At 37.1% G+C, this 23735-nt stretch overlaps 2 protein-coding genes across 6 annotated transcripts; one reads left to right on the top strand and one right to left on the bottom strand.

Moving 5' to 3' along the window:
* Positions 1–6054: 6054 nt before the first annotated feature.
* LOC112169155 (glutathione S-transferase TCHQD) lies at positions 6055–8377 on the top strand. 2 transcript variants are annotated; one of them, XM_024306139.2, is made up of 3 exons: positions 6055–6396; positions 7094–7355; positions 7534–8377. In XM_024306139.2, the coding sequence occupies exons 2-3, from the start codon at positions 7147–7149 to the stop codon at positions 8126–8128; spliced, it is 804 nt and encodes a 267-aa protein (XP_024161907.1). In that variant the 5' UTR covers positions 6055–6396; positions 7094–7146; the 3' UTR covers positions 8129–8377. The 2 variants fall into 2 exon arrangements, with proteins under 2 accessions (XP_024161907.1, XP_024161908.1); XM_024306140.2 differs by lacking the exon at positions 6055–6396 and adding an exon at positions 6407–6531.
* A 1132-nt stretch (positions 8378–9509) lies between these two features.
* On the bottom strand, positions 9510–23137 carry LOC112172136 (histone-lysine N-methyltransferase ASHH2). Of its 4 annotated transcripts, none has more exons than XM_024309334.2 (19): positions 22865–23137; positions 22656–22714; positions 19500–22528; positions 19155–19350; positions 18229–18395; positions 17991–18067; positions 17254–17385; positions 17053–17169; positions 15991–16083; positions 15433–15510; positions 14507–14563; positions 12820–13552; positions 12672–12727; positions 12353–12432; positions 12150–12232; positions 11976–12055; positions 11664–11746; positions 11175–11220; positions 9510–11055 (listed from the first exon to the last, which is right to left on the bottom strand). In XM_024309334.2, the coding sequence occupies exons 3-19, from the start codon at positions 22489–22491 to the stop codon at positions 9850–9852; spliced, it is 6276 nt and encodes a 2091-aa protein (XP_024165102.1). In that variant the 5' UTR covers positions 22492–22528; positions 22656–22714; positions 22865–23137; the 3' UTR covers positions 9510–9849. The 4 variants fall into 4 exon arrangements, with proteins under 4 accessions (XP_024165102.1, XP_024165104.1, XP_024165105.1 ...); XM_024309336.2 differs by having other exon boundaries at positions 19500–22522; XM_024309337.2 differs by having other exon boundaries at positions 19500–22508.
* Positions 23138–23735: the final 598 nt, after the last annotated feature.

The following is a 23735-nucleotide window of genomic DNA, read 5'->3' as shown; positions in this document are numbered from 1 at the left end:
TTCCTTTTTTCATGTTACATCAATAATTTATACCCAAAATTTCGTTGTCTACACCAAAATATCCAGGGTTTAGGTAAAAAAGAAACCTCCCCCCACTTTTATATTCAACTGGGGTCGGTCGTCGGAAATTAACTATACTCGTGACAGACTCAGAAAACAACCTTTTACGGTGCCGCTCCTCCTACTCATTTCTAAAAACCCAAAATACAATCACGCGATGCCCAATCAGAACCCTCACACGTGGCATCATTCTTCAATGCAAAACCGGAGTGAGCCCTAAGGCTGGACATGACCTAACACGTGGGATAAAGCATGTGGCCACGTGAGCCCTAAATCTGTTTTCTACCGCAGAACAAGAGAAAAATGAATAAAGAAAGAAAATTAGGTGAGGAAGAAGGGGAAGTAACAGTGTTAGAGAAGGAAAAGGACTATTCTGGGGAAGAAACTATAGGAGTTTAGGTCGAAGAATTACAAAACAGGAAGAACGGACATGAGGGCAGGTCTGTTATTAGATTTAGATCGCTCTCATGGTGACCTCCATTAAAATTTTGGGTCTTAATCACGAGGGGGTCCACATTTTTTATATGCAGCTTCCTCATACAGTAAACTGGCGGTGGAACTGTGCTTGTTTTTGTGCTTCAGTGTTTTGTAATGTACTGTTTGGAGGTATAATGTATTGCTAATAATGGTGGCGACTGCGTGACCTAAGAGCAAGAGGAAATATTAAAGGGCAAATCGATCTGTCGGTGGGTTAGTGTATGGTTTCTTTCACGTGATGAAATGACAAGCATCCCAGCGAGTAGTGGTACTTGTCTAAGTGATGATGTATTGAAAAGAACTATTTATTGTTTTTTTCTTTTTTTGGGCCAAGACGGACTATTGCACGGATGCTACGTATATGCCCTCTAATAGTAAGGAGTAGTTCTCTGTTAATATAGGAAAAACAATTTTCAGAAAATTATATTAATCTTAAGATTCAAAAGAATACGATCATAACACTAATGTTGAGACATTTTTGATGAATTCTGAGAAGTTACATTTATTAACAGGATAGATAACTAGAAATGTACGTACATGCATATGCATAAATCTTTTTTGGGAGATTCTAGAGGTGCATTGTCGAACTCATTTAATTAAGAAACTAGCTATATAGCAATATTCAATCTAAAAAATGGAGTGATAAATGGTATATTATTTCAGAAATTGAATTGCACTATTCTCCCGTCCTTTTCTTTTGTGATTAGTGATTATATGCTTATGTTAAGAACAACATTGTTTAAAAGTTTAACAGTTAAATCATATTTCTAAAACAACTTATAGGATATAATCCTTTTTGTTGGGTGGTTTCTTCTACGTCTATCCATAATAAGTTAGCAATAAGCCAATAATGGTATCCTGGCTCTGTACGTACGCTCCTATAGCTAGTTTATTTTCGGCATCAATAAAATGAAAAAGAATTGAAAAGAAAGTAGCTAGAAACCCTACCCCATAATTCACACGCACACAATCTTAAATAATGGCCATTATTATTGTCAAAACCCAAATTTTAGCGACAAAACTAACGGTATCCCAACTAATTAATATTAGTGATCGAGCTAGAACGAATTGAATAAAAGGGAAGGAACCAAATAATGGTATTGAATAATCATATATTAACCAAAAAAATCGTATATAAGATCGATCATGATGACTGGTACTGTTTATTAATGTATACTTATCGATTGATAATCAATAACAATAAAAGAAAGACCAATGAGCCTCTGATTCCCATAATTACGCAAGCCAGGATGCATTAATCTATCCATGGTCTTTTAATTATTTAAGCTTCACTATATAAACATGCTAGTGGGATATATATGTACGGATCAAAGGTCCATCAAAAAATCACTATCTATTGCAACAACCATCTCAATATCTTATTAGGATTGAATACTGTTTACTCACTATACTTATAGGGTTTCATCGTTTGAGTCCCTGACCTTCGAATTTCATCTAAAAAGTCCCTGAACTCTCAATTTCCTCCCAATTGGTCCCTGCAGTCAAAATTTTATGTTTAAGTTGTCGAAAATGTCTATTATGCCCTCACTTACTTTTTTTTTTTTTTCTCTGTTTTATTTATTTTTTTCATTTCACCTCTTGAAGGTCTGTAGATTGGAACCATCTTGATGAAGAGATTAACAAAAGGAGGCGAAAGAGCTGGAAGAAAAAGAGGTAAAAAGAAAAAAAAAATAAAAAAAGAGAGGAAGAGAAATATATATATTTTAAAAGTAAATGAGGGTTTTTGACCGATGCTTGACGGTAGAGACCAATTGGAAGGAAATTGGGAGTTCAGAGATTTTTTAGATGAAATTCAAATGTCAGAAACTGAAACGATAAAACTCTATAAATATAGGGAGTAAGCAGTATTTAATCTACCTTATTAATTAGTTATTCTTTTATATAATGGCATCATATATACACTCTCGTTGCATGTGTGCTTTTTACAGAACAAATATATTTGTAATAAAATGGCAAATTGGATAGTTTTGTGGTAGGGTTGACTCGCACCATGCGTGCCAATTAATGAACCATCTTGATCATATATATAGAAGATTGGTAATAGAAATATTTTTGTGTTGGATTAGTTAAGTATCCTTTTCATGAATCACGGTACTATAGCTAGTCCAGCCAAAATGAAGTGTTGCTGTGGCATTGTTTCAGGAGGCTAGATGCATGCTTCTTTTCTTCTTGACCTGATGTAAGATATCTCTCTAAACACGTACACTAATAACACAATAGTTTCCGAGTTCTATGTATAGTTAACAGTGTTGGAAATAATATTTGTGTTACATAACATGATGTGAGTGCGTATATTTACTTATTATTATTTAGCTAATTTTAAGTTAAATACATGTCTTATGTACGATTTAATGATATTAGATTGTAATTTAAAGATGAGAACAAGTGAATGTCAAACCCAAAAGATCAAAACTAGCCAAGGGAGCTTTAAAGTGTAAGAGTTAGCAAAGTAGCTAGCTAAGGGTACTCACTTAAAAATGAATCTCAGTTTAATTGATCTCTCTCATAATCCCAATCGCTGTCCTACTAAACCAAAGGCAATGATGCCTCCTAAACCTAGCTACCGCGAACCGCTAGCTACCACATATCACCAGCTACCCATGCGTTGCCATTAATTAAATTAAACAGGTAGCTTTTGATCAAAAATAAAAATTAAGCAAGTAGCTTTTTTCTTCTTGCTACACGTACACCCCTCACGAAATAACCCATTAGCTTCAGTTTCACCATCTATGAACCTTCTTCCCACACTGTCATTACTCTGTTAGTCTGTTTTCAGTCTCACGCTATCGATCACTACTTTACCACCTCATTGCTATATATATATTGACCCATGTATACAAGTCTACGAGACTGACTTTACATGCATGCATTGCATTGCGTGAAGCATAAATCCTGCACCTTTTAACCCACTTTTGTCCTTATCTCATACACATTTCATGCCGCAAGTCAATCTTGGAGGTGGGAGTTTTAAATATTTTGGGTAACTAGAATGAAATATTAATCAATACTAAGCTTTACTTGGATTATGCATTAAAACAAGGTTATTGGTTTGCTCTAGACATTTTTGTTTGTGAGATACTTTTCGCACATTTCCCGTAGAAACAATTGGGTCTAAAATAATCTGCATGCTTGCTTAATTAGTAGACTAAAGTAAGATTAGGGTTGCTACATGCTTCATTGAGAGTAAAAAAAGAAAAAGCATGAAGAGCTCGACTTTGACTAAGATAAGATACGAATAGTTCAGCGGTTACGTGTAATGATAATAGCTTAGACTAGTAATTGTGAGTTCCCAATGAATTACGTAAGAGGGGGCGTTGAGTTTAACCAAAAACGACGCATTAACCAAAGAAAGACAAGGCATTGCAGTAGCGGCAATGTTACTAAAACCCAGCAAGCTTTGTTAATCTCCCGCCCTTAATTGCTAGGTGTTGCAACTAATTAGCAGAACATTTTTAACTGCCTGAAAACGAAACGAAACTTGTCAGTTGGTGGCCTTAATTACTCATACTTTAAAGATTTTAAAGATATATATATATATATATATATATATATTATTCTAGTAATTTACACTTGTGAGGATTGATAATGATAACCTTTTAACCTTTTGCTTCCATAATTGGATCAATAACTAGTTAGATTAATTAGTGATCAGTAAAAGAACTGGGACCACTCTCCAAACTCACCAGAGAGTCCGGACAATCAGTTCATCATATATCTATATGGGTCATATTAGACCATGAACATGATCATAATCACGTTCATTACTTTGTTGGCGCCTGTTTCATGTTACACAAAAGAATTGGAAACAATAACAAACTTTTCCAAGAATGAGTGAATGAGCTGTTAATTAATTAGATAACCATAATATAACAGCTAGCTAGGAATAGGGGAAAAAAAGTACCCACAAGTCTAATGGACGTTTGTTCATTCATAATGTTGGATGAAATTACAAGTTTAAAACTCTCTTCATTATAAGAAGGGTGGGAATCGAACTTGGAATCTCATCCAACATTGTGGAGAGAAATACCACTAGATCAATAGTTATTTAATATCCAAATCTCCAAACTCTAAAATAAAAAAAAGAAACTTTAATCCATCTACGTTATTTTATATTTATTTAATTCACCCGTAAGTTACTAAGGGTGTACAATCTTAATGTTATACTTGGTGAAGTAAATTGAACTAGTTGAGAGGGAGAGGTTCCTACTTCCTAGTGTGCTCGCATAAAACAAGTCATGCATGTTAGTTTGTCCCCTACAGAGTACGATTGGATGAGATCGAGTTGCATTGATTTGATGAAATTGATCAGAGTTTAATCATTTATTGTCCAAAAGAAAACCGCTGGTCTTCACCGCCTATTCAATCAATCCCCTATGTAGTTCATTTCTGAGTGGGACGTTTTAGTCGTATGGCCGCATTCTGATGCTTCTGGTTGCGGAACTAAAAGGGCATACACATGCAAGGTCGATTTGGTTGGGTTATGGATGCAGGTGTTTTCGTTATCAAACCATAAATTTAGACATGGATTATTTGGAAGGTGATGGATGGTGAATGCGACCGCATATTGTTTCGTTAATTAGTTCAAGGGCCATGTTCGTTTATATCCTCAAATTAATTGCTGGGCACCCACGACTTCAAGGTATATCTTCCGCATTTCAGTTTGGAATTTCGTTCAAAGGCCAGATACTAGAAACGGAAAGAAGAAAAAGGCCCAGCCTGAATATCAGATTTTAAAAAGAGGTTTGGGCTTTAGGAGTGAGGGGATGTTAATTCGAGCCCAAAGCAATGAAGCCATCTTCACCAAGTGAAGGGGTGGAAAGAACAATAAAAGCTAGTAGAAAATAGGTCCTTTTTTTTTTTTTTTTTTTAAGCACACTGTTTTATCAGTTGTGACCGAAAAAAGACTTTACTAGTGGAGTAGCCGTCTAAATTGGTGGATTTGTTTCCTATTGTATTTTGAGACTTTACACCGATTATTGTCTAAACATCAGTAAACATTTATATAAAGTTAGTCTATTTTATATAGAAAGAGTTTACTATTATTAGTATGTTACTATTATTAGAATTAACATACTAATACAAAAATGGATTAGAGCTTAAAAAAAAATTGCTACAACTAGCCAAGTTATTAATATGACCAATTATATTACTATTAATCTATTATACATGAACCACTTATGTTATCATAATGTGAAAAAACACTAAAATTATTCCTTACTTATACTGTGATTACTGTCATGTCAATTAATAGTGTGATTGCTGTTATGTCATTTAGTGTATCTAACGTGACACATGTCACACAAAAGTTTTAAAGCTTATGAATTTACCCTAAGGATTTGGACAGATTCACACATAAAATACAAGTCTTGTTTACCAAAAATAAAACAAGAGGAAGGAAAAGACGAAAAAGGCAAGAATTCACTCTCTTTCTTCGGTCCAATTATTAGTAGATTTGCTTCACAGATCGAAATCTAGTCGAAGCTGAAGTATTGGACCGCGTGGCTAAAGTGGCAAGGGAAACCGGAAAAAGTACAGGAGGACACGTGCCCGACAATAGGCAGCGAGTACAATAAGCAGAGCAAGCTAAGCGAGTAGGGGTGTCAACTTTTAGTGATGCACTTACCAATTTGGAACTTTGGGAAAGCATAGATGACACAGAGTCCCAGTTGTGAACTTGTGATTGTTCCCCTTTCTCAGCAATTATTAATGAGACCCTTTCTACCTTTTTCCAGTTCAGGTCAATGTTCGTCTTGTGCCTAGAGACTTCTCAAATCCCTAGACACAGAAAGTCCTCTTCTTTATATAGTTTTTGCTGTGTTCTTTTCAACCATCTTCTCAGTAAGTTCTGAATATCAGTATCTTCAAGTTCCTGTTAATTTTACTGTGTTCTTGAAGCATGTTATGAATTTGTTGTATTTTTTTTTAAGAAGCTTTGGGAAGTTCAACTATGAATTTGGGAAGTTTGAGTGAACTGTAAGTATTGGATTGTCATGTTCATGGTCTGATTGTAGTCTGAAATCTGAGTTTGGTTTTTGTGAGCACTGATCGATGAAACTATTTGAATTTGTTTCCTCCAGTATGAAGCTCTTGTATAATTTTACACGCACAGTCATCATGGGCAAGGTTCTTACATATTGTTTTCTTAATGGGTTTTGAAAGCAAATTTTTGCTATGTGAAAATTGAGGGCTTGGTCTGTTTTTAGATGACAGAAAGAAAGTTGCAGTCTTTTCACACCTGTGTTGTTGGAAAGCTGCTGTTATCATCTCTTTAGTCGAAAATAGGTTGAAAAGTTTTGCCTTTTAAGTTTTAACGCATCATCTGCCTCAACTTTTCTGCGGGAATAGTCATAGACGTTATTTTGTTGGATTAGTCTGAGTCATAATGCTATTAATGATCTAAACCATTTCCATGTGGAGGTATAAAAGAGGGACCTTGTGATTATGGCCCGTTTTTCACTTTTGCTACTGATCTGATGTTGAATACATAATGAAACTCTTGAAACATGTTAAATTGACACTTTCTTACGATTTGCAGACTTGAACGATCAGTAACGAGATAGGGCCTGTTTCTTCACACTGCTTAATACCATGCAGTTATACCACCACCCGTATTCAATAGATAGCCAAAGGGTGAGACTCGCTTTGGAAGAAAAAGGCATTGATTACACATCATTCCATCTCAATCCTGTAACGGGCAAGAATATGAATGCCTCATTCTTCAGAATGAATCCAAGTGCAACACTCCCGGTTTTCCAGAACGGCGACCACAAGATTTACAATACAATTGAAATTATTCAGTATGTCACTCCACTAACACTCCCTATCACTGTGTATATTGAACATATGAGATTGAGTTTCAATTTCGGAAGCTATTTTTGATTAGCATGAATCATAATCTGAGCAGTGTTTTGTTGGTTTTTAAAACATGTTAATTAGAAACAAAGAAAGATTTTAAACTGCTACCGGTTCTTCCAGGTATGTAGAAAGAATTGCAAGTGTCTCTACAGGCGTGGAGAACATGACCTTCAGTGGCAGAGAAGTCACTGAATGGATGCACCGAATACAACAATGGAACCCCAAGTTTTTCACACTTGCCCACATCCCGGACAAGTACTTTCGTTCTGTCTCCAAATTCTTGAGGCGGGTGGTGATGGCTCGAATGGAGGAATCTCCTGATTTAGCAGGTGCTTATCACAGAAAGTTGCAAGAAGTATATGACACAGAAGACAAGTTGAAAAACTCAAGTGTTTTGATACAGGACAAAGAACATCTAATAAGACTCCTTGATGAAGTTGAAAAACAGCTAAATGAAACAACATATTTAGCAGGGGAAGAGTTTACAATGGCAGATGTCATGCTCATTCCGGTGCTAGCACGGTTGGTGCTCTTGAATCTGGAGGACGAGTATATAGGTAGCCGGCCAAACACTGCTAAATACTGGATTATGGTGCAGCAGAGGCCTAGTTATAAGAAAGTGATTGCGAGTCATTTCAATGGCTGGAGGAAGTATAGAACTTTGTGGAAAACCTGGTGCTCTATCCACATCAGAAGCATTCTAAGGAGATTTTGATAAATTTTATTTGATATTCTTCGTCCATTATCTGATCAAGATACATTAGATGAGGAAAGTGTGTAAAATTGTATGCATTTCTTTTTTACATGTTCAAATTTTGAGAAAAAGGGCTAGAGGGGGTTGGGGAAAATTGAAATTGTTTATCCGTGTGTCTTAACTTTCCGAGCACTGCTAGTTTTTCTTTGCAGGGAAACTCTCATTGAACCACAATATACAGATACTTACATTTGATTATTGTGTTGGAAATCCACTGTTTGTTCAAGTTTGGGGGGTCTCGGATCGCCTTTATTGTACCCGGAAATATTTATTGTGCTCTGGATATTGCTCAGTATTATTTCTGTCCCTTTTGGTGAGACTCTGAAGCTTTCAGATGCAATTGAATAAGATGATGGAGGCTGCTAGTCTGTCAGCATTTTTTTCACTCCCATCATAGGAAAAAGAGGCAAACTTGTATGGCCTTCTCATTATAATGATAATCCTAATCCTCTGTTATCTTTTTTCTTTTCTTCTTCACAAGAGGGGAAAATGGAGTAGCCTTATAATTTAACAGGTCCAACTGATTTTGTGCTCAACATTTGAATTACACCATGGCGCTGATGATGAGTTCATCAGGCTACATCCAGTACACAGTAACATTGCCTTAATCACAATAAAATGTCACAGGGTGATACCCGGCAAAACTTTAAACCAATCCTTCTTTTTCACTCGTAGCACTTTTTCTACGGTTTTCCATGGCTGCAACAGTAGAAATTAGAAGGAGCTTCAAATTGGCATTCAGAATTTACACAGGTCCCTAAACAGCTGAACCATGAATTATTTTCTAACCAGTTTTATACGAAAGTGCTATCACAAGAACAACAGGTAAACTTTTGCTAGTTTGTATCCACATTTAATAATAACTCCAAAAGTTTTCTAAAAAAAATAACTCCAAATGTTCACATTCATTTGTGAAGGAGCAATCTGTTCTTCACATTCCAGAAAGTCATTATACTCCTAGGAATTAGGAGTAAAGATTATCAGATAATTTCTTGTTCACAGTGCGTATGTGAGGGTGAATAGTAATTACCTTCAGCAAATAGAGAGAAGGATCAACTAAGTCATGTTACTCATGTACCATTAGTCTTTAGTTTCTGCGCTGGGTAGCCTGTATTTGCATGATTCAAGCCTCGAACATGGTGGATTTGTAAGTGCGGAACCACGTTTATGCAGTAGATCTTGCACAGTTATTCTAATTGGCAATTGAACATTTAGAAAGTTGCAGAAATACTCTTAGTACTCCAGGAAATAATCATAAGATTTTTCGAGAGTTTATCAAGAGACGAAGAAAACTCGCAACAACAAAACAAAATGAACCAATTTCAATACTATAACAAGGATATTGCAAAAGCACCTGAATGTAAACCATCTTCTATTCATTTTTGTATGTCCATACAAATCTCATCTTAATCAAGAACAGATAATTCATGAAAGCCCTATAACACCATCAAAATGATATATAAAAACTACTAACCTCTCTGAGGTATTCACCAATGGATCAACATTTATGGAGCATACCACCTGATAGGAGCATCTTTTTCACTGAGGTCTTGGTATTAGAACTTCAATTCGAAGACTTGAATATTGAATAAAATTCATTAAAATAAACCCGGAGACAAAAGAATCGGGAGCACAGTGAAGTATAACGAAAATGAATAGCTCATCCTATAAATGAATGTGGATTAATGGTGATGTGAATGCTGATTGACATTATTGCCAGCTTTCTCCACCCTATAGCTGATGTCCTCTGAACAATATGGAGTTCTAAGCTCATTTCCTACAGTTCCTACGCCTATGCTGTTTGTCCCACCTCTGAAGTTGTTCCCATTACATCCCCAACCATTCCTATCCCTAACCCATGGGAGCCTCGGTTTTGGATGATTCCACTTCTGCTGCTTGAAGTATCTCCTCCCCAAGGGGGCCTCATATGAGGACTCCCTCTGTCGTTTAGTACCCAATTGATTATTTGCAGATGGTGTGCCAAAGTCTGCTTGAGCGGCACCAGTTGTGCTTGGACTGCTTTCTTCAGAGTGACAATTCGTAGCAACGCAGCTGGCTTGTTGTCCTTCTGAAGCTTGGTTAACTGACAAATGATTGACATCATGAGAAGGGTCTTTCTTACGACGGGGACATGGGGGCAATGGTGGAAAAGGATGGAAAGGCATGCCAGGAGCAACAACCCAAGTATCAACACTTTCAGCATGGGGTGTCCCATATTGCTGCATGATAGACAGTGGAATACCATACGAGACAGGTAAGCGAGAAACAAACTTGGCCTGCGGATGCCCTATAACTGAAGACGTTGACGAAACCACAGGGGTATTAATGCAAGATGAAAATCCAGGAGGAACATCCTCAGGAATGTTTTGCTTTCCATCATTAACCACATCAGCACCAACTTGCTGACATAAATCATGCACAGTGCTGGTGCAATTTCCGCCCTCTCTGCTCCCCTTTTCAGGGTGCGATGTCACATCACCTATCCGAGGTAATGGACTAGATTCTAGCTGTTTAGACTCTATCTTCTGTTCCTTGTTTGGAAGTGAACTTGGATCAGGGACTGCCACTGCTGGCTGATCCCATCGGCTTTTACGCTTGCGAACTTTTGTCTCACTGGTTGCACAACCACCTGTAGAAGGTGTAGAAGAGCCATCCTGGATAACCGTACTCGCAGAAGTTGGTGTTTTAACCACTGATTGCTTCACATTATCTGCAACTTCAGTAGATCTTCCACTTTGATCACGCCAATTATCATGTGTTGTGGAAAACCTATTGTAGTTTGAACTCCTGTTAAATTCCATCTTTCCATCATCCCTGTCTACAAAACTATGTCTTCTGAAAGCTTTTGGAATCCACCTATTTCGGAAGTTGCGTGCTATGTCATGGACCTGTATACGATTTGACCAACTTAAACTCGGAGGATATATCCATTCATTGATGCATCATGACACATAACAGAAAAATAACGAAAGGATTAAGGAATCTAAACAGATGTACAGAACAATACCCTTTTGTCACCATGCTCCGTCAGTGATAGTATCGACTCTGTAAAGCTGTAGAGAAACACAATTCTCAGAAGACATATCCAGAAAATACGGAACCAAAATATTTGGCAGAGACCCAAGTAAAATGCACTCAAAACCTATGGCCTGTTTGGTAACACTTAAAATTGAGTTTATGGAAAAATAAAAAACCTTGTTTAGCAATAGTTTCTTTTTTCATTTTTCTTTCCATTAAAAGAAAGAAAAGAACTTTTTGTAACTGTTAATGAAAAAAAAAAACTGAACGATTCACAGTTCTTGGGTTCCCGGGTGTTGTTGTGACGAGGCCGGGTCAGGGAGTTGCGAGAAAATAAGAACTTTAATTGTTTTTAGTGATCACCCTAATTTTGAGAACGAACAAGAACAGTGACATCTTACAACAAAAGATAACACTTGCACAAAAGTTCAACTGTGGCAAATTAGTAAGATAATTCAATGAAGAAACAAATAATAACCTCTCCATTCCCGGGCAGGGAGGACCTCCAGTAATATGTTCCTGTGTAAGAATCTGCGGCTTTTCGGCCAAATATTCTAGGACCTGCAAAGCCAAAATATTGATCAAGAAAGAATTGTTCTCATCAGATATCCCAGAAAAATAGTCACAAAACTTTACAGATGAAATCACCAAAATTATTTTTATAAACATATAATTTCCTATTCCTTATGCAATATGAGAGAGAGAGAGAGAGAGAGAGAGAGAGCCGATAGTTGAAATAATTTTGAGTAACAAACCAGCATAAAACTAAATATAGTTTTGAGTCAAGCACCTTCAAAAGCTTCCGGAGGATCGGAATCTTGTTAAAGTCTCTCCTGCACATCTTCATAATGTTGTGTAGCATTCTCAACCCTAAGATAAAGAAAAATATTCATCAATTTCTGCAAATGGGGGTTCAACATGAAAGGGAAACAAAAAATAAGATATCCAAGGGAGAGGTATGCACCATTTTTGTTAATAATATCAATCAAAACCGTACGCGACTTTGTCTTCAAAAGGGCATCAAGAATAATAGAAAGATCTCGATTGCTGAAAGAAAAAACAGGACTTTTAATAGACAAATATTACCAAAAAATAACCAAACTTGTTAAGTGTAATAATTCTATATTACATCATCAGAAACAAAATGAAGTAAAATGATGTAATTACCTTTTAATTGCTTCCCCACTGCCACTATCACCTGATTGTGCGGTAAGGAACAGAAGCTTTAAGTAGCCTTTAGTGGAATCCTGTAAGAAGCACACATAAGCTACCAATTCACAACACCATACAGATCCAAGACAAGACGGTATAAAAACTAAATGAGGGGAAGTAGTTGTAAGGTCAAAGGTTCAATCCAGCCTTCCCAGGATTTATTTTATTTTACTTTTATCTCACTATATCTAACGCAAATGAACATAACCTGCCAGCCTGTGAGAACCAAACAGAACATTAACAGAACCAAGCTGGATATACAGTAACTACTTACTTTGCGTTTACTTATCCCTCCATCAACATCCAACAGCTCGTTAAGCTTTTCTTCAACTGCAAGCATTAAAGAGCATCAACGATCCATTACTTACCTAATGCATTAATCCTTGCTCCTTCAAAAAGATAAGTACAAAAAGAATCCCAACCTGATCCTTCGATTGATCTTTTCGGTTTAAAAGGTAGCACATGAGATTTATTGGCTACCACCTGAATTTTGTTTGTGTTTAGAGGAGTACTCCTAACTTTGCCTTTCTTCACAGAACTGGATGAACGAGAAGTTTTCACATTCCGATGCACTTTAGAGGAAAGCTGCTCATCTTCAATAGTGTTAAACTTGGAGCTTTTGTTAGCATCAATATCATCAGATAAAGGTTTGCTAATCACTTTTGTTGGAGAAGTAATCTCTGGTCTTTCAAAGGAGTCTGAGGATTTTTCTGTAGTCTCCTTTTCCCTGAAAACCTCCTGCTGAACAACAGGCGTGGATCTACTAGTTACATCTTCTGTTTGTTGGAACACTTCAACTGGTTGGACAAAAGATGGCAACAAGTGCTGCAATTCCACGGACTCCTCTCTCTGTGTGGTAATCTCCAATTTATCAATGTCTTTATTTGCAGATGCACTCTCCTCACGTTGGATTATCGCACCATCTAAGGAATCGAGTCTGGCCACCGCATTGCCTCTACTATCTTCCGCTACACCATCTTCTGGGATCATCACAGGCTCCACATATTCTTCATCTGAATCATCTTGAACAATGATTTCAGTATTAAGAGGATCACCACCTATGTAACCCTGACACTGAGGTGAACCACAATAACATTTCTTTGCAGCAGCTCCAATCACCCTTACGAAGTTGTAGTCAAATGTCACCTCTTCACCCTGAAATAATTTTAATTACACAGAATGGTGAATGTGAAAACACCGAAATGAAAATGAAAGGTAAATTTAAAATTAAAAGAAAAATATGTGTGTGTAAATGTATAGATACATCTAAAAACAATGGCTTCAAAGGAAATGCAGCAAACAGGATGTTAGGCCCTACAAGACTAACATTCTTAACTCGAGGTTTTAAATGCTTGAGGTTTTCTATTCTCTTCTAGTATACATTCCATCCTTTCACAATTTCAAAACTTTTTTTTAACCCAAACTGTATCCACGAAAAACTAATAACACACTGGAACTTGCATGTCCATAAAAAAGTACAAGTCTCCAAGATTAAAAGGGTGACATAAATTATTTAATAGATTAGTCACCATATAATATATTTCCTCCAAAAGAAAATTAGAATAAACAAATTCAGGATAACAATAATACAATCTTCCTGGAAAAATAGCTGAACAGTTGGGATAAATAGGAGACTGTAACCCAAGAATTGTATGCAACAGATTTTATAATTTTGCAAACTGTTATATGATTTCTTCAATTGCATGCTTATAAGCGAAAAACAGAAAAGACAAAAAGGAAATGTGTGCCATCAGGTTGGGGAACTTGAATATGCTGACCTAGGTTCAGCCTTACAGCACACATCAGCAATCCAAAACAGAAAGAACAAAGTATCTATGTTTCATATGTGAATAAAATGCAGCTATATGAAACGCCTTAATCACAAAGTCAGTAATCCCACTTAAAAACATATTATCTATCTTATAAATCATAAGCCACAAAGTAAAGCCCCAAGTCATGTTCAGAGATAACTCAAAACTGATTCTTCATGAAGAGTAGGAGTACAAGTGATCTACAGTCATCATGCAGTTCAACCATTCGAAACATTATAGCGGCCATGCCTCCAACAAAAATTAAAGCATAAAAAAATTAGAGAAGGCACAAGCATACCTTCTTTATATCTCTTAGTGCAAATAGTCCTATACAGACCTCTCCATTCACCATCCACTGTTCAGGACCAAAAAAGAAAAGTGAGCTTTCCAAAAGTTTGAACTTCAGGAAATAACAATACATGGAATGTATTCTGGAAACAGGAAAAGAAAAATGATAATACATCCTAGATATATGTGCCATGGTAACACAGTAACCAAATGAGTACTTTTTAATCTCATAGCCAAATGATTAAGTCATCACACCAAACAGATCACCTAGTAAGGTTTAGTCTATTTTGTACAAGTACAATATAAATGTAATTTTTTTTGTTTTTTTTTTCCGATTGACACAATATGAATGTAGTTGCAGAACAGTGAGTTTACTGTTATTCCACTGTATAGGGCCAGTGAACCAAAGTTGCATTTATCAGTGTACTAGTTTAAAAGGAAAAGAGCCAATATTATAACCAACCAACCAAATCTAGTAGAAAATAGTTTCAGTTCGAGATAATCAAGACTTAAAACATTCATAGGAATTTCATTCACTATTAAAGAAGATGGACAATGTGCGAATGTGCCAATAATTTTTTAACATAAGAAGGGATTCAAAAAATTATTGTGTGAATGAAGAAAAAAAATATATGTGACCAAAAACAGGAATAATAAAAGAGCGAAGAGAGTAGGAAACTACTTGGCGGCAATAGAAACTAGTCAAACAAGATCTGTTCAAGAAATATGAACTACCCTTTGTGGGGATAATTCATATCCAAACTGGGAATCTCAAGCCCTTCATAACCAAGAGACACACTCCCTGGTAAGGCAGGGACGTGGAAATGGGCACCAACAAGCCCTATATTTACGTCTAAAAACTTCACTCAGACCACATATACAATAAGACAATCTAACAAATCTCTATAAGAATAATGTGCTCATAAGTATATTCACCTTCTCGGTGCGACAGTTCGGATCACAACTATGGTTGATGAATCGCCCCAAATTTCCCTTTGCACATGCATCTATTACCTAAAAAAAAAAGTAAACTTGTCAATAGAATATATTCATCGAGTTGAGCAAGATAATTAAACAAAGAAAAAGAGAATGAAATTCTATTTTGATTGCTACTGTGCAAAGCTAGGATCAATAAAAGAAAAATATCTACTGCCTACCACTGTATAATTGAGAATCTATTAGCACAAAACATGTGATGCAGTCATAAAATAGACAGATTACAGATGTGAGATAATATATATCATACAAACAAGCCTATAATGCACACTTAGCATAATTATTTTAGACATATCTGCAAGTAAGCCACATTAAAACAATCAGCACACATACACAGCCCATATAGACATGGAATGACAGAGGACCAAAGATATAGGAAGTAACGAGCTAAGGATGTTGAAAGATGAATGACCAGAACTGTCAACACTACTCGCAGGTTTGCCTAGAAAATGTTAGAAGCAGAACGTCTATATGAGTTTATGTCAGGAGAATACAAACCTCACTGGTATTCAATGTCATGAAGTAGAAATGTCTGTGACCCTTTACAGCATACTCTTTTTGTCGTGCCTCATAAGCATGTGTATCAAGCACCTGGTTGGACATATATGAAAAAAAAAAAAAAATCTTAGAATGTATCTGAATGCATTAAATGAAAAAAGGTAATAGCTCGGTGTGTGCATATACATACTGCGTGGCCAACACAAACTGCTTGACTCAATCCAAACACGAAACCAACAATTGGATGAGAAATTAAAACCACTCTGGAATATGTTAACTGAAAATCACTTTCCTTTTCTATTTTCTGAATTCTAATAACTTTAAAAGAAAAGAAATGTGCATTAAAAGTGACCCTCGCCCAGACTTCCTTTTTCTACAAAACTAATAAAAACTAGTTAGGCTTGTCGTTGCTTTAATTTGTTTTTATTGCCCTGTTACTTTTGTTTTGACGGTATTGTCCCTGGTGAATGTTTTGTTATTCAAAAGTTCTTTAAACTGACTTCATTTTTTCAGTTATAGTTGATAAAAGCTGTTCTCTTTATAATTGTACTAGATAGTTGTATTAGATATAGATAAAAAAAAAATATATATATATATATATATATATATATATGCATAGAAGGCTGCATTGTCAAACTTCCTAAAAACTCCGTGATCACGTTTTCTTATTCTTATATAGTAGCTACACAAGCAATGAGTCTGGAAATTATACCCAAGAACAAAGAAACATCAATAGAAATGAAAGATGCTAGAAGAAAAATAATGCGTGAGAACAAATTGGGATATTATTTGATTAAGAGAGAATAGGAACGAGTGAATTTCAGCCATCCCCTGAAAATATGACATGGACTTGCTTCTTCTTGGTTCAAAACTTATTACCAAGTCAGCCTTGAATTGGCTCATCATGGGGTCAGGTGTTGGCTTTATATTATTAACATACATGAGTAGAACAGAGAACTTTTAGCTTTCATTGTACCCAAAACTGGAAAATCTTAATACCTCCTCCACACTGAATTAAACAACCAAAATTTTGAAAGAAAATGAAAAGACATTGCTCATTACCTCTCCAACATATTCAATAAGAAACTGCCCTTTACATATATGCTCAAGCGATCTGAGACCAAATCCCTTCTTCCCACTTCGAAACTTCTCTAGTTTGGAATATCGGCGTTTTTGGAACTGTCAAAACAAATATATTAGGTAAAGGAATGCCCTTTAAACAAAAATACGATATACGCTTGGTAAGGAATAGCAATAATATACCTGTTGATTTGAACAAAGATCTCCACATGGACAGGTTCCTCGAACACATTCGATGTTAAGCATTCGATTCAGGCAATCTTCTCCACAACCCAACTGGCCATCTTTAGGTAGTTTGCAATGGCAAACCATTATCTGATTTACATTAAATAGATCATTAGAAAAAAAAATTATATATATATATATATATATATATATATCCTGGTCTTAAAAGCCATACAAAAAATGCATCAATCAGAGTGATACAGGCAAATTTCTGACTACGCCTGGCAAAAAGTCATCTAGTTCTACAACAGATGAGATAAGCTCTCAAGATGGGTAGGGACCGCCAAAGGAATTCAGCAATTTAAAGGGTCCACACCACAACATATGTGACCAAAAACACAACTTGTGCAGATCCACTGGAATTAGTTTGTTTTTTTTTTCCTTAGGTAAATGCACACAAACTATACATTCAGCTTTACTATGCCACTAGAAGTATACTGTTTCAACACGAATAATATGTTTCAGCACATCTTCATGCTCGCCCATGCCATTCTACTCAATAATTTAAACACAGTCCAAGCCATGTATGTGATAAATGTCCAAGTCTAGCCATGCCCCCAGTGAAACATGTTCACCCCTCTTGATACCGATCAAGAGCAATCAAATGATTCCACTTCTTGACTTTACTTGCAATTTGCATGCAGATGAACATGGAATACAAAAATAAGTTCAAGAAAATCAAGTCAAGTATAAACCTCATCAATACTCTGATTTTTACGATTACGGTGAAGGAACTGATTGGTTTTAATAGATGCAACATTCTGTTGGGAAACTGCAATTCATTGAGACCAAAACAAGTGTTAGAACTAACAAAATCCACATTATGTAAATGCAAATGCATTTGTGCATTTAAGTGTGTGTGTGTGAGAGAGAGAGAGAGAGAGAGTATAAGTTGAACAAATCCTACTTCTATGACAAAGAGATGATACATACCTGATGGACGACGGCATTCCAATGTTTTATAATGTAATCGGGTGCCAGAAGCATCTTCTTCGCCTGAAGCATCAGATATTTCCAACTCTGCATTAATCTCTGCATTTGACTTCTCTTGAGGAATTGAGCAATCAGCAAAGTTTCTGTCCATATTCTCTCTACAGGTCCTTCAAAATTGAATCAAACATAAAAAAATGGATAGTATTAAATTAAAAGCTCCAAAAAATAATCTTAACAGCCGCAATATTTTGATGTATGCAATAAAACTGAGATTACAATTATAATCTATAATACTTGCATACATTTCTCTACAATGCTAGTAGATTGACATTAATGATAAAGCACAGAGTGCAATCAATAAATTTGTCAAGAAAGACAACAATATGAAAAAATTACAATATAAAAAGTTAGCTGCTCGGATTGTTGGCTGTTTTCTTTTTCAAAACCTGCTCCACTTGAAGCACAGATATAAGGGAACAATCAGCTGACCAACCTAAGCTAATATTGTTATCAGTTTGATGTTGATTCATTTCTGAGCCAGTTCAAAATCAAACTGACCAAACGTATAAATCCAAAATCAAATATTGTCAGATAAAAAATGTGTTCCAAAATTTCTTATTGCTTCTAAGGCTTGGAGTAATGAGAATTTAGTGGTGATAGAAGTGGGTTGCTCGGGGAACTTAGGGTCGACCTATCAAAGATATTCTTGAATCTCAACCCTAAACAGATTTATTATACCAAAGACAACTACCCTTTTTGAATAAGCAGAGTTAATGCTCCTGATCCTAGCATATTAAACCATAGCTATGAACACTACCGCATAGGCTTAAGTCTAATCCTACACAACCATCAGAAACAACAGAACACATGTTTAAATTGTCTAACTCGTGTCGTCTATGTAATTAAGTGAGGAATAGATGGTTTACCATGTGCACTTCGTTTCATCTATAAAATCTGCAAGTTCAGCTGGTATACGCCTCCATTTATTACAAGCATCACAGAGCACCCACGCATTCCGAGGGGGTACATACTGCTTATCTAAGTCAACAGGTACCACATCCAAGTTAGGAACACCTATGCACTCAGCAACATGGGAAGTGTTGGCATCTGCTAAGGGATCTCCTACAACATAATTCATGTAAAATCAGCTAAAATATGTATGTAACAAACAACGAGACTGAAAATAGGAAACAGATTATTAAGGATTATAGGATGAGGACTGATACACAATAGCACATACATGCATAAACAATCTGTTAACAACTGAGTACCTGATTCAGGGAGACTTTCCACCTTGCAGGCAAGCTGTTTGTCCTCCTTGACTTTTTTCTTATTAACAGACTTCTGCTCTTTTTCCCTTGGTTTACGAGTATTACTTCTCTTACTCGCTGAGTCAGAACCTCTCAATTTTCCCTTGGGAGGCTTCTGCCCCTTGGTGTTAGAGGAAGGAAGCATATTATGGGAATTATGCAAACCTAAGCCCACATCTAGAATGCAATCCGTCTCAGCTTCTGCACCCCTCTCCACTCCGTGGTCACTTCCTCCTGACAAGCACAGGGGTTCCACAGACAAGTCCCTGTCACTTGATGAGTTAGTTGAAGCCTTTGCACCTGGGGATGAAGTAAAAGTCTCGCCAGAGCAAATATCTTGACTACCATTCTGTCTACATCCATCACGTGTTGATGGTTTTGCTCTCATTGTGCTAGCTGGGCATGGACACGGTGAACCATCTTCCGGAACACAATTTCCCGCATAAGGGAGTTTATGTTTCTTCTTTCCTCTCTTACCGCTAATAAAGTCTCCAAAAGCAGATAAAACTTTGTCTGAAGTCAAATCAGTACCATGAGAATCTTCTTGTGGCCTTGCCTCCACATGTGCTTCTGGAATTAAATTGATAACTTCAGAATCAGGTGAAGTTCCAGGGTCTCTATAGCTACTCCCAACTGATCCTCCTGATGATATAGCAATTGCATGAGAGGGAACCACAAGACAATTCTGTATCTCATCTTCAGCTGAAATCTCTGTAACAGAAACAGTCTCCAAGTCCTTATTAGCCAGTTCTCCATCCTGGCAAGTTTCATCCTTCTCTAGTTTCTTGTTTGTATGCTGACACTTCCTAACAGTTGCTTCTTGTCTCCAATTACCTTCAACAGCATTCAGTATTTGAATAGAATTTGCACATGCTGAGGTATCAACAAACTCAGCTGCTTTGTTATACAGTAAATTTTTATCGACTTCTTTCCCAAATTTAACTTTCAAACGAACATGATTAGTTAAAGTTCCCCTAGACCCTTGAAAATTTCCACTAGCCACACTTTGCTTCTGTTTTCCACTTCTTCGACCACCCCTTCGTTTCTGTGATCCTTCATTCTGACCTTGACAAACCTGATGGACCTGAAGCCCATTACTCTCCTCAAAGGATTGAATGACACTTCCCAATAATCCCCAGGTAGAAGAACGAGGTGGTTTGGAAAGGCAGCTTCTCTTCCTTCCAGCACCTTTGAAGACACTTTCAACACTTCCAAGAGGTTGTAACACTTTAGATGCATTCCTGCGTTTCCTTGGAGCCTTTTTTGTCGGAGTCTTGCGGCTTCGGCCACTCCTTTGAGCAGGCAATGCAATAATTTCAGAAAAATTAATTTTAGGAAAAAACTCAACTCTGAAATTATCATTTCCTTCATGATCCATCAGTCCAGAATGGTCAAATGAAGTACTAGATTCAACATGACCAGGAGAATCATTGATATCTGGAACATCGACCGTCTTAGAAGAGTCATTACTGACAATATCAAAAGGTTGATGCAGTTGCAGAGGAACAGAATTCTCAATAGTACTGTTGGGAAATAATCCAGCAGAATCTTTGGTGAGATTGGAGGCCTTTTCCTCTTTTAGTAACATCTGAGTGCCAGTTTCAACCCTCATATCAGTCGTACCGTCAACTTTCTGTTCCACACATTCTTTAACCTTATCACTACTCTGATCATTCTCTTGGGTGCAAACACTCAGTAAATCTGGAGGCAATGTTTGATTGCATGCATCAACAATATTGCTTTTCATGTCAACAACCTCTGTAACACTATCAGCATAATGTCCATTGACACCATTATTAGCAATACTGAAGGCATCGCATGACTGAGGAGGAACAGAATTCTCAATAATGCAGTTGGGAGCTACATTGGAGGAATTTTCCTTCAAACAGGAGACATTAACTTTTACAGGTGATATCTGGGTGTGAATTTCAGCCTCCTTGTCTGTCATAACATTACTTTTCTCCTCCATAAATTCTGTAACCCTGTCAGCCAAGGAACCATCAACTGCATTATTACCCCTTGGATCACTCTGCTGGGCAAAATTACTCAGTGAATTAGGCATGTGCAAATCTTCCAAAGACCCTTGAAAACTCAGTGACGGCAACATTTGGTTGCATGCCTCAGAAACCTCTGTGGACTTTTCAGTAGAGAGCCCGCTTACACCACTGACACCATTATCGTCAATATGTTCTTTCTTCCAGTTACAGTTAGTCACTAGATCACCTGTGTTTGATACTTCTGAAGACATTCCACCATCCTGTGCAGGTGATGTCCCGTTGCACAAACCACCAGCTTCTATCCCAGTCAAAGCAACACTTTTTTCATTAGCAGCTTCCAATGAATTACCAGAAAAGATGTAATCCCTACAAACATCAATGTCTACAAATTCCAAGGGCAATTCACCTTGCTCTTCCATAACTTCCATCATCCCTTCAGAAGACAGACGATTAGCACCTTTATCATCCCTGTGCTCATCCAGTTGAATACCATTTCCTGGTGACCCTGTGGAAGGTATGACTTTCGAGGGCACTTCACAATCGTCAAATGAACCGGCAAAGCCATCCTCACGACACCAGCCTTCCTTCAACTGCATCCCGCCACTTCCAATATTAGAACAACCATCCACATCATTCTGATTCTCATCCAAGCCACACCTATTGATCCCATACTCACTGTTCAAAAAATCTTCCGGCTCCATAACACTCGTACTTTCACCACCACCCGCCAAACCATCTCTATCGCCAGTACCCAACTCCGTCACCTCACTGCAGCTCACACAACCAGCATTGTCATTCCTACAAAACCCCGGAGACACGTCCGCCTCACTGGTAAGGTCCACATTACGACCAAGTAAAGGCTGAGCCACCAAGATCTCCGAGCCCATCTGCTGCTCGGTACCAAACGACTCGCACCGAGGCTCGTCCACAAACATCAAGTTTCCATACGATGCCATGTCAAATCAGAAAAATCCTACCCATAGCACACTGTATCTGATCAAAACCAGTAAAAAAATACAAAAGAAAACTCCAAATTAAACCGCAACCCAACACAATGCACAACCCGAATCACCTCAAAACGAAACCCTAGCTCTACTCTCTAATCGCGACGAAACAGTACCTGAACCAAATCAGTCCGCGCACAGAGCCACAAACCCTAGAATCGCAGACTCCTTCCCTCTGCAATTTCAAGCAAAACCCCCAAAATCTATTAAACTAGTGCACGTACAAAACCATACGGCATCAAAATCCAGATACACAAACAAACACACATTGAAAATAAAATAAAAAATCGAACGGCGAAGCCATTAGAGCAAAGCATAAACGTACCTGTGCAGAGAAGACGAGACTGAGAAGAAGAAGAAGATGAGGTCAAGTCCTATTCCATCACAAATTTGCTTTAATTAATTTTTTTTTTATATTTTCTGGTAATTAATTTTGCTGCGTAATCTGGCTCTGAAATTTGAGAGAGAGAGAGAGAGAGAGCGTCGGTTGGTGGAGGTGGGCTTTTATTTCAAGGAAACGGTTTATAGGGGAAGATAAAACTGCAGGAGGCTCCGACCGGGAGAGGATGACTCGATAGCGTTTCCATTATTTCGACCTATACGATTATGCCCCCCTGAGTTTTGTGGGGTGGGGGGGACTTACGGGCGTAGGACAATTGTCCCGGGGAGGGTATTATGGGAATTTCAAAAAGAGCTAACGTTTATCAGTTAGAGGGGGAATCTTTTTTACCTTTTGTGTGATGGAAAGGATTTTCATTTCTTTTTCTGATGATAGGAATTTCATTTGTTTACTTGGAGAAAAAGTCTGTAACTCTGTGGATTTTTAATTTTTACAGCCACCAACCAAAAGGGTACTGGGTTTGGCCTTGATGGAATAAGGACACTTTTTTCACCAGAAAGGACAATGTATGTCAGTTAAGGACATGTGTCTTGTGATGTGAGTCCTAAGGGGCAACCATATGATTTGATGGTTTATGACGGTACAATGTTAGCGATTTTGTATTAATGATTAAAATCCTATATTTAGAAAAAAGATATCTTAAGTTTGAAATCTCTATTTCTTTAATCGAACATAAGATCGAAAACAAATGTAATTGTCTGTGTGTAACAGTCAGTTATATAAGTTTTCAACTTTTTATTCATCAATGATGAAAGATTTTGAAAAACAATTCTCTCACATTAACATTTTTAGAAGT

The sequence above is a fragment of the Rosa chinensis genome, chromosome 6, assembly GCF_002994745.2.
Source record: "Rosa chinensis cultivar Old Blush chromosome 6, RchiOBHm-V2, whole genome shotgun sequence".
In the NCBI taxonomy this organism is placed as follows: domain Eukaryota; kingdom Viridiplantae; phylum Streptophyta; class Magnoliopsida; order Rosales; family Rosaceae; genus Rosa; species Rosa chinensis.
The sequence above is the reverse complement of the archived record's forward strand: the minus strand, read 5'-3'. Positions and strand labels throughout refer to the sequence as shown.